The sequence below is a fragment of the Bipolaris maydis genome (assembly GCF_028858645.1).
Source record: "Bipolaris maydis strain C4 unplaced genomic scaffold PSV08scaffold_13, whole genome shotgun sequence".
Taxonomy (NCBI): domain Eukaryota; kingdom Fungi; phylum Ascomycota; class Dothideomycetes; order Pleosporales; family Pleosporaceae; genus Bipolaris; species Bipolaris maydis.
The window spans coordinates 503,446-516,014 of record NW_027093869.1 but is presented as its reverse complement, the minus strand read 5'-3'; the positions used below and the strand labels follow the sequence as shown (position 1 = coordinate 516,014).

Here is a 12,569-nt window from a genome sequence, read left to right as displayed (position 1 = left end):
GTAAATAGGATACAATCAACCAATCAATCGATCGAAAAACTAACTACACACTAACCGGCCGATTTCCAATTCATATAATGAAGGTAACTATGAATAGGCAGCCTAGGAAACTTTTCATGCGAAGCATGATTATGCTCGTTTCGCTGTTTTTGTTGAAAGCTACCATACACCTTTTCCCAGCAACCATCAAGCTACAACTTTCCTTGTGGATCTTCATATATTCTGACCAGACATTCATACCAAGGTTATTGTGGACTACAGAAGGGTCCATCTTGAATGCAACTACTACTCTCACGACATGTCTCCGCTTTATTATTAGCTTCCCTGTACTCTTCCCCTAGCTTTTCCGTGTCCTTCTTTACTAAACCAACCGAGAGGTTATCATTGCCTTTCAAAATCACATTTACAGCGAAGAAGAATGGGTGTCCCAGGAGAGCGCCATGTGTTTCCGAACTTTCTTCGAGTCTTCCCGGATCTAAATAGAACGTTAGTTACTTCCTTGTAAGTCAAAGTTAAAAAACCAATCTAAACTTACAATACTTATCATCAATCAATCCTTGAGGCTTAAAGAACGCACCCGGGATTTTAACTTCATAATGTCTTTCCCCAATATACAGATAAAGATCAGGAAGCACTTGACGCTGCGGAATGAGATAAAGTCCATCTTGGTGAATGTAACCTGGCACCATCGAGTAATAGGCTTGCACAATGTTGGATGGAAGCCATAGGGAAGTGGAAGCAGTATCCAAGCTAGCACAAAAGTCTGCCGTTGATGCTTCTTGTCTACTTCGCTGTTTGCCAATTGCAAATTTGGTTATTGGTAATCTCCAACGATTTTTGTCCAGTCCTTCCCAGAACTGAACTTCTTTAGATTTGTAAGGGATGGTTCCAAATATGTATTCTCCTATGCCATTGAATTTGAGGTCGACAACGAACACAGGCTTCGGGAGAGCAGGTGCTAATTTTGCCCAAAAGGTAAGGAATTCCCGTATTACTGGCTAGGATTAGCCATGTTCGTAAGTTCTGAAGAAATAGTGAAGAATGAAAACTTACATCCGGAACCATATTGAGGTTGCAAACCTAGTATACCCTCCATGAGGTCGCTCTCAGCTATACCTTTTTGACCTTCGACGAATGATACCATGAATACAAGTTGTTCATTTTGACTTACTTCGCCGAGTCCTATATTAGCTAGAACAGCCTTTTGATATGTAACCTTAAGCCCATCTCCATAAGTTGTTGAGGAACCTTTTGTTGTCAAATATGTAATAATATCTGGCCCTGGGTCATATACGTTGCGACACCCACGACTCGCTTCTGGGACGGTTGTAGAGTAAAGCCAACTAGATATTGTTATTCTAGATATCACTCTGAAGTGGCTGATGATACATGCGTTACTGAGCTGTGTGTATCCACACTTACGCTAAATGAGTCGCGTCCTACTTGTATCTTGAAAAAAGGGTAAATTCCTTTAGATTCATCTGTTTGACGTAGAATGAAAGACTGGACTTTGTTAGTCATGACGTGTAGTTTGGTAGCTAATTTGACGAGTGGATTATGTAACTAGTAAGGTTCGGGATCCGGGGGATATGTAAATGAGCTGCCACCTAAATGTTTGGCGAAGTACGGGCTATATGAGGCTCAGTATCAGAGGCGGCTTACCGCATGTTCTATAACGGATAAGCGTTATGGTGCACACTTTCATTGCAACTTTGTTAACTTAGTTACGTACCGTAAACCACCTGTGGTCCGATGATCTCTCTTAATGACCTTCTACATTCACAAAGTCAGCGCTAAACTCCAAGACAGCAACGTGTGTAACGTTGCTACAATAGTTAAGATGTGTTACATACCATGACTAGAATTCCATTGATAGATTTGCATAAATGCACCACTTGTGGGTCCACCCAAGTGATTTTGTACGAATGTGATGGCTAACGCAACGCTTGAGATGGTCACTTACCTCGGACGTCACTCACGGAAGAACAATAGCGCAGTATCATACTGTACGGTATGTAGACTGTGCATTTCACAGTAGCAAGTTCTAAGAATTAATGAAATGCCGACGGCAATCTGTGTACATGTAGTTCTTCCATTTCAACTCCTGGTCATCCGCTGCGTTTCCATCTCAATACAAACGATACGCCTGCCATCGAGCCAATCGTCCAAATGACTTTCCACTCGGCCAATCTTCTTCAGTGTTTCTCTGGCCGCACTTATACGTATGTGATTGATCTAATTAGATGAACATCGAAGAGCGCAAGGGCACTTCCCGTCACACTTCCGCAGTGATAGTTGCAAACATCCTCTATTGGTCCAGTACGGGAAGGTATGTACTTGATACAGATAGGCGATCCACTGGCGCTCATTTGTAGCAGGAAATCAACAAGTACTTTTTTCTCAGCGGGACTCAGGTATTGCTGTATCTCAGCTGTGGCCCTCTTCGAAGGTCGACCTCGGTGCCGATAATGGACAGTAGTGCGAGGAGCGTTACCATTACTAGCTCGAGCAGAGATGCTCTTAAGCACGTTGGGAGGCAATTCTAAGGCTAGTGCCTTACTGGCGGGGTCCATGGTTGTTGTAGTATACATCACAGCTTCCTCTACTGAATACATGTCATAGTGGTGGATGTCCCTCACGTTGTGCTAATAATAAAACAAAAACCAAAGAGTGCTAGAACGTGCTAGAAGGATATGTCACATGATTGGTGAAAACGAAGATCATGTTGATATATTTCAGATGACAAAGCTGGGCTTGTTGCGCTAAGTAATCTCTCATCGTGAATCTTGCCAATCGCTTCGGCAATGTAGGAACTTTCTAATTACTACCACATAGCATTGTATAGCATATAGAGACAACAATCTCAAAATACGATACTTAGAGCATCGTTCAATAAACCAGACGAGGAAATACAGGGCAAGGTAGTTGCGTAAGCCGAGGTGCCAGTTGAGGCACAAAACATCGTTGCTAGTGTATTAAAGTTATGTATATAACTAGCCAGATAATCTCGTGTTTTTCTATGTAAGCATCACTTATAAGTGAGACATATAGAAACAAAAATAATAAGGGGTTTTAAGTATTTTTCTATACTAAGGTTTTCAGCCTCGTATTTACCCAACTTAAGGCATACACAGTGTTCCGCCACACCGGTTTTTCCGGTACGAAAAGATGCACATTGGATACGTTTGTGTAAAATAGGGCTCTGTGATGATTAGTTATACGGAATCGTTAGAGTGATACACATCGAAACTCATTGGAACCAGAATGCTGCAAAGACTGCACGTAGCACATGCTCCAACTTTGGGGCGGTCCATGTACAGTCGCTAGTGTGAGAGATAAGCAGTAATGGTGTTCACTACTATAATGAAGCCTGCATTGTTCCAAAGTATTTTTAAAAACAATTTAGCGTCTCTGTCTATAAAGCACATCGTAAGTGGAAAAAACTTTGAAAACATGAGTGCCTCGCTATGGACAGCGCTTCCAGCGGAACTGCGTGAGCAGGTCTATGCGTATGTGCTTACGGCGCCATCAGGTCTTATTTACCGCACAGGAACTGACGGGGTAGACCGCATCTGCTCGCGTGCGAAACAGGTTGTAAAAGTAAACACGTTCGGTGGGCATCTTCTTGAATCGACCTACTACCTGTATTACAATCTCGTGGCAATCTTTCGTAGGGCTACCATAGCGTCTGAGGAGCTAGAATTTAACCAAATTCAGTACGTCAGCAGACAGTGCTATCGAGAATCACATGGCCTCGAGTTCCGTTACAATAACATCCTGTTTGAAGATAGCGGCAATATGAGCGCGGGTCAACGGTGTCGTATTTTTGTGAACAAAGTGATGAAGCAACGCTATGCACAGTACTTGAACCTCTCGATCCGTGGCTCTGGTATCTCTTTTCAGCCGCCAGGGTCTGGCCGCAGCCCCATTACACTGGCTCAATTCTTTTTACAACATCCAGAAGCGTCGCTGAAACTATATCATCCCTTCTGGTCCCAACGAAATCCTGGTTTTCTGCTTCTAGGGCTTGCTTATGCTACTGCCATACGCGGACACGAACTACTTGAGCGACTCGTCAGAGAACAGGGCCCTACTTTGGATTTCAATTTGGCTCTGATTAGATCGATGCTTCCCAAAGAAGGGACGCCCCTCAACTTTCGGCTTGCTCCATGGGAAGAGAGTCTGGACATGTCAGCAATACATGAATTGCTGGAACAAAGCTTGTTCCCTCAAAGCGAGAACAGCCCGATATGGCTTGATATAATAGAGAGCTGGTTTTCCGAAGGCCTATAACGCCTGACAAGAAGCCAAGGTTGTGGTTGATTACGAGATGACTTATCCACTGTCTTCGGAACCACGCTCTTCAGAAACCCGGTCACGCACAATGTCCTAGAGATGAGTCTCGCTTGTGGTTCAAACAAGAAACAAATGATTTAGGGTATGAATCACGCAGCAGTCATACCTCTCCGCATATTACACAGGCCCGTGCAATCGATCACCATCAGCCAATAGCGGTCAGTAGGCAGGACTAGCTGTTCTTACGTCTTGCATAGCGAGCTTCTCAACATGCATACACAATGATCCTCACGCTACGAAGAGTAGCCACTAGGAGATCCTAGAGATGCAGATGACTCTTATATCTCGCATTCCCTCTGTTGGATTTAACCTAAAATCCTAGTGCACTAGCGGAAAAAAGCACGAGGCGAGGCTATTGGAACGAAAATGTCAAGATTCTCGCTACCCCAGAAGTCTCAACGTCCCCTCCATCGGACGACCCCCAAACGAAAAGCGATCACAGGTCGACGGTCAGCATACGCTCCAGAAGAAGAAACCAGAATATTTAAGTTTGATGAAGAGCTGCAAGCAGAAGCAAAGTGTCAAGCGAACATGGCCCCGTGGCACGTTCTCCGCTCGCCGGTAGAGTCCTAGTTGGTAAGCACAGCACCAATATTATAACATTGCAACATCTAGCAGTGGTCTTGGTAGAGAAATGCGCCTAATGAAAATCAAGGTTCGCCGCTCCTTTGAATACCGGATAGGTAATAGTTACGACGAATCCCACTCGCCTGCGTTAGCCATAAACTCCTCAAGAACGAGTTAGCACGTGCTACAACTCACCAAACAACATTACAGCTGTCCTAGAAGCGGGAAATAAAGACTGTATGCGAAAGCAATATTAAAAGTTGATATTCTACAAATTCTATGTCATGACTGCCTACCAATCGTGTGCTTTCCTTTCCTTTAGAGGAGATGAAAATAACTACTTTTGCAATTCCATTAGTCAGAGCTCCTTAGGTTCACCAAGGCGTCCTCCCATCCCTCCTATATGGGGCAGAAGCGTGGTACGAGGGACGAAAGAAGAACCCCCGGATTGCACGGAGCAGCCACAGCCAGCTCGTGAGTATCCGCGTCGGACACCACATTGAGCTGATCCAATCCACGATCACTCTAACAGCACGCGCGATGCTACCTGCCTTCCGAACAACGCCTAAGGCAGTTTTCTTTAGAGAGGCCGGCCTCCCCTCAGCAGAGGGAGCCCTAGAAGAAGTCAAATGGCGCCTCGCTATGCGCCTACAAACTGTCGATGAGGGACACCCACTGGTACCACGACTCGAAATCCCCAAGATAGGCCGTGGGCGGGGAGCTGGAGGTGCCCAGCAGCCCCGGACTAAGGTGCAAAGGATAGGACAACTCCTACCCCAGGCGCCTCGGATAGCCCTTACCGCTCCCTACTTCTCAAAGGACTGCAGGCGCGATCCAACGGAAGGCCAATCAAAGGAAGCGGCTGCCCAAAAGTTTAAAGAATGGTGGGCCGCACTAGGCGACGAGGATATCACCATCTTCTCGGACGGGTCTGAACAAAAGGTAGAGGGATGCAAGAGGGTGACGTACGGGTACGCAATCTACCGTGCGCAAAAGATCATCGCCTCAGGCAGAAGCTCCCTTAATGACTTATCGCATGTCTTCGACGGAGAGGCAGTCGGGGCTGCAAGAGCACTCGAACATGCCGCTGAATTAGCGGGGCCAGGGGACAACGTCTACTTATGCATTGATAGCACCTCGGTCATCTGGTGCCTGCGAGGCAACGCGGCAGACTCCTCGCAATGGGCCTTTCTGGCAGCCCAGGATATCATGACCAGGCTAAATGCCTGCGTGAAATGGGCCCCAGGACACATAGAAATTGAAGGCAACGAGACAGCGGACCGCCTGGCGGATGACGAGGCTAAGAACCCTACCGCTCCATACGGGCTCGCTAAGGAGCCCACTATCTCGGGAATTCGTTCAAGGGAGAAGGGAGCCGTTGCCCAAGCCCACCAAACTTGGTGGGGCAAAGCATGTACGAAGCTCTCGGCCTGGTACTCGCAATGGAAACTCCCCTACGACACTAGACGCACTCCAGAGGAGCTCCGCCTACCCCGACCAGTACTCGCTACTCTACTGGCCACGAGAACCTCACATGGTGACTTTGCATGGTACCACCAGAAATACCAACACAACGCTGCAGAGCTCCACTGCACCTGTGGGCGCCTAAAGACCCCAGAACATATCATTCTGTGCCGATGACACGCCCCTAGTTACCCAAGATGGCCGAGACGACCCCCCACAGCACCACGAACGAGGGAACAGGCAATCGCCTACCTAAAGACGCTGCACGAGGACCCGGCGGACTTCAACGAATACCTGACGGTTATTAAAAACCACCATAACCTCCGCACTTCGACCCACTCGCCGTAACACTAAGTCTTGGCATTTCTTAGAAGAGAACCGCGCAGGCCCTCAAGCCCGCGCAGACTACTTCTTTCTCTACTACTCTCATTTGTACTACTCGTTTCATATTTCTTTTTAGGGACATGTTGCCCTGGGCGTTATCAGGCAGGGACCGCGTAATATCTGTGTACTTAATTCGTGTTTAGCTTTGAAGTTTCCTCCATTATAGCCACAACGATGGCACAGAACAGACGGGCACTCCCCACCGACACCACTCAGAATCACCCAAATGGCGGGGCGAGGAGGAGAAGAACCCAACTATATAGTTTCGTAGAATAGGTGTAACTGGGCAGTATGTAAACACTGTAAGCCCCAGGCTTCGCCCGTCCCTATGCTCCCTGGGAGGCTTCGTTAGGACGTAAAACCAATACTACTACTACTACTACTACTACTACTACTACTTAGGTTCACCAAGTGATGGCAAAGGACCACAGAAGAGTGATCGTAAAACATGATAGTCTCTAATGAGCTAAATGCGGTTAGGGCAATTCATAGAAGTTTGTATGAGTTTATCTTACAGGTCGCCCAAACATTCCTTTTTTGGGCGGCCGCTATGATGGCATCTTTGCCAAAAAGAAAGACCCCAAAGCAGCTAAAAAGCAAAATGGGTATCCAGGTGCGTAGTCTGACCATGATGCCCGGATTGCAAAATAAGCGTGTAGTAAGTAGTCAGCACCGTCAGAGCTAGTAGCGACCATTTCCGGCGCCATTTACAAGCTGCCAGTATAATATTTTGCTATATTTCGTCCTCCCAGGCTTCAAGGCTTCAATCCTAAGAGTCTAGGGCTTGGTAGGGGTCATTCAAAGGACGCGCGGCTTGGGAGCTGCAGCACGGTGGCCCCACTTACCGACACGATGCTCAATGAGTGCGGAGTCACTGGATGATCGTTCGCCGCCATTAGACTAGCGAACGAAGGCTGCTTGCAAGAGTAAGATGAAACTGGAGAAATATCACTTGTCACGATGTTGCCGAGGTGCTGACAACCTGAAAGTGTTTGTGGTGGTTGGTGAGATGTGATTGTGGCCGTTAATGTATTGTGGTTTTGACCGTTCACAGGAAAGTAGAAATAGCCGTGATATGTCTGAGGACTACATATTTAGAGCCTCGAGTATGTTCGCAGTAATTGATTAAATCAGTAGAGGCACAGCCTTTTCAGAAGTCCTGTTAGCTGGTAAGATGTGACCAATGGGACAGGGTAAACTGGTATTGAGAGAGACGATATAAGTAGATGTAATCAGATAGTTGCATGTAAGTGCAAGTAGCCAAGGTAAGCTACAGCGAAGACATAGTATGGGTGGTTGCAGGAATCCAAGAGCAAAAACAAAAAGACATGCTGTCTACAAAGTGTGCTGTAGCCATCAGCCTTTACTGCGCACGGCGTGTAGGCGTCAATGATGGCGTAATTTTTGTATCTTATAGTATAGAAGTAGGCTAGAGTAGTAGGCTAAGAAGCTATTAACAGAACATTGTAATTAGATTATTCACGCGCGCCTGGAAGATTATGATTGTTTGGTCTCAAAGTTTTTGGTGTCCCTTATGAACAATAGTCGGATACTACTAGCGCGTTTTACCCCTGCCCATCCACCCGCCACTTCGCCGTAGCAAATACCGTTATAACAATGTTCAAAACAGATGCAACTTTCACGTTAAACGTAGAAATCTCGTACGCGTTTAATGCACCAAATCTTTTTATTGTGCGACTTATGCAGCGTGGGTTATCAGACAGAATAGGGGGGAGAGTTGATGTTCGTGGGCATGGCCCGTACTAACTTGGGGTTGCGTTGACAGTTGCGCTGACAGTTGCGCTGACAGTTGCGCTTGGGATATCCTTACTCTAGTGTAGTAGTAAGTAACTAGCACATGGGCAATATCCCGAACATCAAAACGATATTTTGCGCCTCGTAGTTGACCCCCTGAACTCCGCGCTCCCACCAACCTACCCTACAGGATTTTATGCAAAAAGCCCTGTATAGGTCAACGTGTCCCACCAGCATTTGTTTCGCTACCACTCTCTGAGGCCAACATCACGTCTGATTTAGACTGCGTTGCGTTCGACTCAGACAAGACCATGGGCACGTACAGATCCCAATGCGAATGCTCATCGCGCAGTATGCTGCATTCATCAGCGAACCTGTTTGCGCGCATACTCACTTGAATTCTTTTCGGTGTCATTTCTATATATGTAAGGTTGTCGTCATTCCGTGTCAGCACCACAGCCATGCGCTGCTGCACAGCCATGAGGCCTAGCTTGTTGGCTAAGAGTAAATTACTACGCACTGGAGCAAGGCACGCGGGGTAAAATGCCAAGAGCTTACGACTACCATGTTCTATTGCAAGAAGCGAACACCGATTTCGAATGAATATGAATATCGAAAATGATTATCACACCGCACTGGTGTTTGTATATCAAGAGCGCGAACTTTACAGGAAATAAGCAGTAGTTGGGACTAGGATTAGTTTAGAAAACGAAAGAGTGGAAATATTTGCCAGCTTCAACGGTCCACTTGTGTGTGCTTGAGTTAGAAGCTATTGTTCAGCTTGTGAGATGTTTATTTTGTATACTACTACCTTTTTAAGGTAGGCTTCGTAAACGTCCAGTACTATTTATAAGCATCCCGTGCGTTACAACAACTAACTCTAACACGCACTTAACAACGAACATTGCAGTCCAGCCATGCTCATTCATATGCTGTGGGATTGAGCTTTCTTACATCCCGAACGGTCCAATCAAAGATGAGGCTCAGCATACTCATTCTTACTGGGGTCGCGATATCCGTTGGAGTTCTAATTCAATATATATTTGAACGGAAGAAGCGAGCGGTATGACTTTCACTATGTTGCAGTCTTGAAGCTCTCCTGACAGCAGAGTAGGAAGATGAAGCTATTAGTCAACGCCATGGTTGCCAGCCGGCTCCTAGGCTTCAGAATCAGAGACCTTTCGGAGTCGATCGACTTTAGCAGATTTTCCGTGCAGACGTAGAGTCACGATTGATGGAACTCTTCCTCTTTCATTTCCGACAAACTGGCAATACGCTTGAACAGAAGTTTCTGGGTACCAGAGCGTACGGCACGATAGAGCCAGCAAATCTTGAGGCAATCTTTTCGACTAATTTCAAAGGTGCGCATAGTTATATATAGCATGTAGTCTTGCTAATGGTGTCTAGATTTCGGAATGGGGCCTCGTCGAGACATCACCTTCCCAATGTTCGGTGATGGCATCTTCACCCAAGAGGAGGCTGAGTGGAAACACTCTCGCGATATCCTCCGACCGCAATTGAAACATCAGCAATATGAGAGTCTCGAGGTATTCCGTCCTGCGGTAGACGATTTAATACACCTTCTTCAAGGAAGCAATGGAACGGTCGACTTGCAACCACTTTTCTTCCGCTTAACGCTCGACACGACTACTGCTTTCTTGTTTGGTGAATCGGTTCGTAGCTTAGTCAAGCCGGAAGCGATCGAAGAGAACACATTCGCGAATGCCTTCAACACTGCTCAACAGTGGGTGACGAAAAGATTTCGACTCCTGGATCTCTATTGGCTCGTTGACGGGAGAGAATTTCGACAGGCCTGTCACAACGTTCACAAGTTTGCCGATCAGATCATTGATCTTAATCTTTCCTCTGAGCGCACTGCAAATGAAGATTCAGAACGATATGTCTTTTTAGATACTGTAGCAAAGAAGACATCGGATCGACATGCACTCAGAGGCCAGATAGTCAACCTCCTAGCTGCTGGTAGAGATACAACAGCATGTCTTCTGTCCTGGACGTTGTGAGTCATGATTCAACGCATTCTATATAGTGTACTACTGATATTTGAGTTGCAACAGCTTTCTACTCATACGCCACCCAAAAGTTATGAAAAAGCTACGTGCAGAAATTGCTTCATTATGCACAACAGACACTCCGCTAAACCGAGATAATCTGAGAAGAATGCCATATCTTAATAATGTGCTCAAAGAGAGTAAGAGATATATTTGTTAAAGTGGGTTTCCTCACAATGCTAAATTACTCAGCTTTAAGGCTCTACCCATCCGTTCCCGTAAATACACGTACTGCAACGAGAACTACGGTCCTGCCAAAAGGCGGAGGGTCAGATAGGAAATCACCAGTCCTTATACCCAAAGGAAGCACTGTGGCATTTAGCGTATATTCTATGCATCGACGGCCGGATCTCTACGGAATGGATGCCGAGCTGTTCCGACCTGAGAGATGGGATGAAGAAATGCCAATGAACAACAACCCGACTAATGCAAGATGGGGTTATCTGCCATTCCACGGAGGTCCTCGAGCCTGTCTTGGGCGTGAGTTGTCTGAACTAGAAAGCGATATTGGAACTTAATAACGCTGACAGTTTATTTCAGTTGACTTCGCGCTCAGCGAAGCTGCATATGTGACTGTGCGCTTATTACAGGGTTTTGGATCTATCAAGCTCCCTGAGGGAGAGCAAGTTGGACTGGTAGGCTTGGAAGAACAAACAATGACACTCGTGATTTCTATCAAGAATGGATGCAAAGTTTGTATAGGCTAATTTCACATCTACCATCAATGGGGTGTTGGTTTGCGTAATCAGCTTCAACATGGTGCACAAGGAAGGACCATACTGTGTTTCCAAACCATGCTTCACTCCTGCATCATCACTGCAGCTTCACTCCATCACTTAGCCTTGAGCATCTCCTGTGCATCAACCCATGGGCTCCTTTACCTGCGGTGTACAACTCTTACTTTTTTTATTGTTGAGACAGTGCTTCCGTTGGCTTGCCAACATAGAGCTGTAGTCTGCGACAGTTTGGATACCTTCTTTGCTATCGTAGTCCTGCTCAAATCCTTGTCGCCCAGGATGGCGCATGGTAATGGCGCTGTCTAAATACCGTCATGTGATGATACTGGCATGTGTGGAAAAATGTCGAGAGAACTTTTTTTAGCTAAAGCCACTCCCTGTATCACGTAAAACCCTGTGTGTCGGAAATGACCAATGACAGGGGAAGGATACCGCCTTTCTCGACATGGTTCTCATTGGTTTCATGGGCGGAGATGCCTGTCGAACGAGTATGCATTCACTTGTCGTACAGAAGAAGAAACATAAGAAATAATTAGAACTAGTTATCGTGGCCACAACGTTTATCTTTGTGCCACTGCCATAATCGGCAATGCCTTTCTCCTCGTCCTGCGATTACATGAAAACGAAGGCCAGAGGTACGACAAAGATATTAAATTGCTTTTTGCGGGTAAGCTTTATGAAAATGCTTTTCGTCTCGTCCAGCTGATCATGTGTAGCCTCCGGTGATCTAAGGAATTTGATCAAGACTATCCGTAGTTTACCGGATTCTTTCAGTCGCCAAATGGACGTCACAGTCAACGACTGGGAGTTTGATGTCGTGGCGCGCAACGCGGTGATACTTCTTTTGATTTTCGCTTCTTTCAACGACAAAACTTCGAGTCAACCTTCATTTGACTCTACAGTCGAGGCACTAATCCATGTGTGGTCCTCCCCTCTTATATCAACCGGGATCAAGGTAGCCTTGGCAGCGGACCTCTGATTAGCGGTATACAAGATCCGGTGGATCCGAATTACATCTGAAAACTGCTGCTTCTGCTGCTTCAATCTGACAGAAGGTATCAGAATTCGAGCTTTCTTAAGTTGAACACAATGAATCATATAAGTTCATTATCTATTGCTATATACCAGTGCTTCATGCAATCTGCTCAGCATTGCTAGGGTTTACTGACTACTTAGCGTCTTGTGGTTTGATATTCGGAGTGCTCAGTCGCGCAGGAGTTCTAGGATGTAGTACAGA

The 12,569-nt window shown here is 46.1% G+C and overlaps 3 protein-coding genes across 3 annotated transcripts; 2 read left to right on the top strand and 1 right to left on the bottom strand.

The window, feature by feature from the left end:
• Positions 1 to 245: 245 nt before the first annotated feature.
• PSV08DRAFT_186574 (aspartic peptidase domain-containing protein) lies at positions 246 to 1,521 on the bottom strand (the record flags this gene model as incomplete). Its single annotated transcript, XM_066091926.1, has 4 exons — positions 246 to 475; positions 536 to 994; positions 1,054 to 1,402; positions 1,423 to 1,521. 4 exons carry the CDS (start codon positions 1,519 to 1,521, stop codon positions 246 to 248), a joined length of 1,137 nt encoding a protein of 378 aa, XP_065948311.1.
• A 1,932-nt stretch (positions 1,522 to 3,453) lies between these two features.
• Positions 3,454 to 4,293, top strand: PSV08DRAFT_355023 (uncharacterized protein; the record flags this gene model as incomplete). Its single annotated transcript, XM_014221455.1, has 1 exon — positions 3,454 to 4,293. One exon carries the CDS (start codon positions 3,454 to 3,456, stop codon positions 4,291 to 4,293), a length of 840 nt encoding a protein of 279 aa, XP_014076930.1.
• A 5,209-nt stretch (positions 4,294 to 9,502) lies between these two features.
• PSV08DRAFT_373583 (cytochrome P450) lies at positions 9,503 to 11,302 on the top strand (the record flags this gene model as incomplete). The annotated part of the gene is made up of 6 exons (XM_066093239.1): positions 9,503 to 9,589; positions 9,731 to 9,887; positions 9,934 to 10,543; positions 10,602 to 10,735; positions 10,788 to 11,075; positions 11,136 to 11,302. 6 exons carry the CDS (start codon positions 9,503 to 9,505, stop codon positions 11,300 to 11,302), a joined length of 1,443 nt encoding a protein of 480 aa, XP_065948310.1.
• Between the last annotated feature and the right edge of the window lie 1,267 nt (positions 11,303 to 12,569).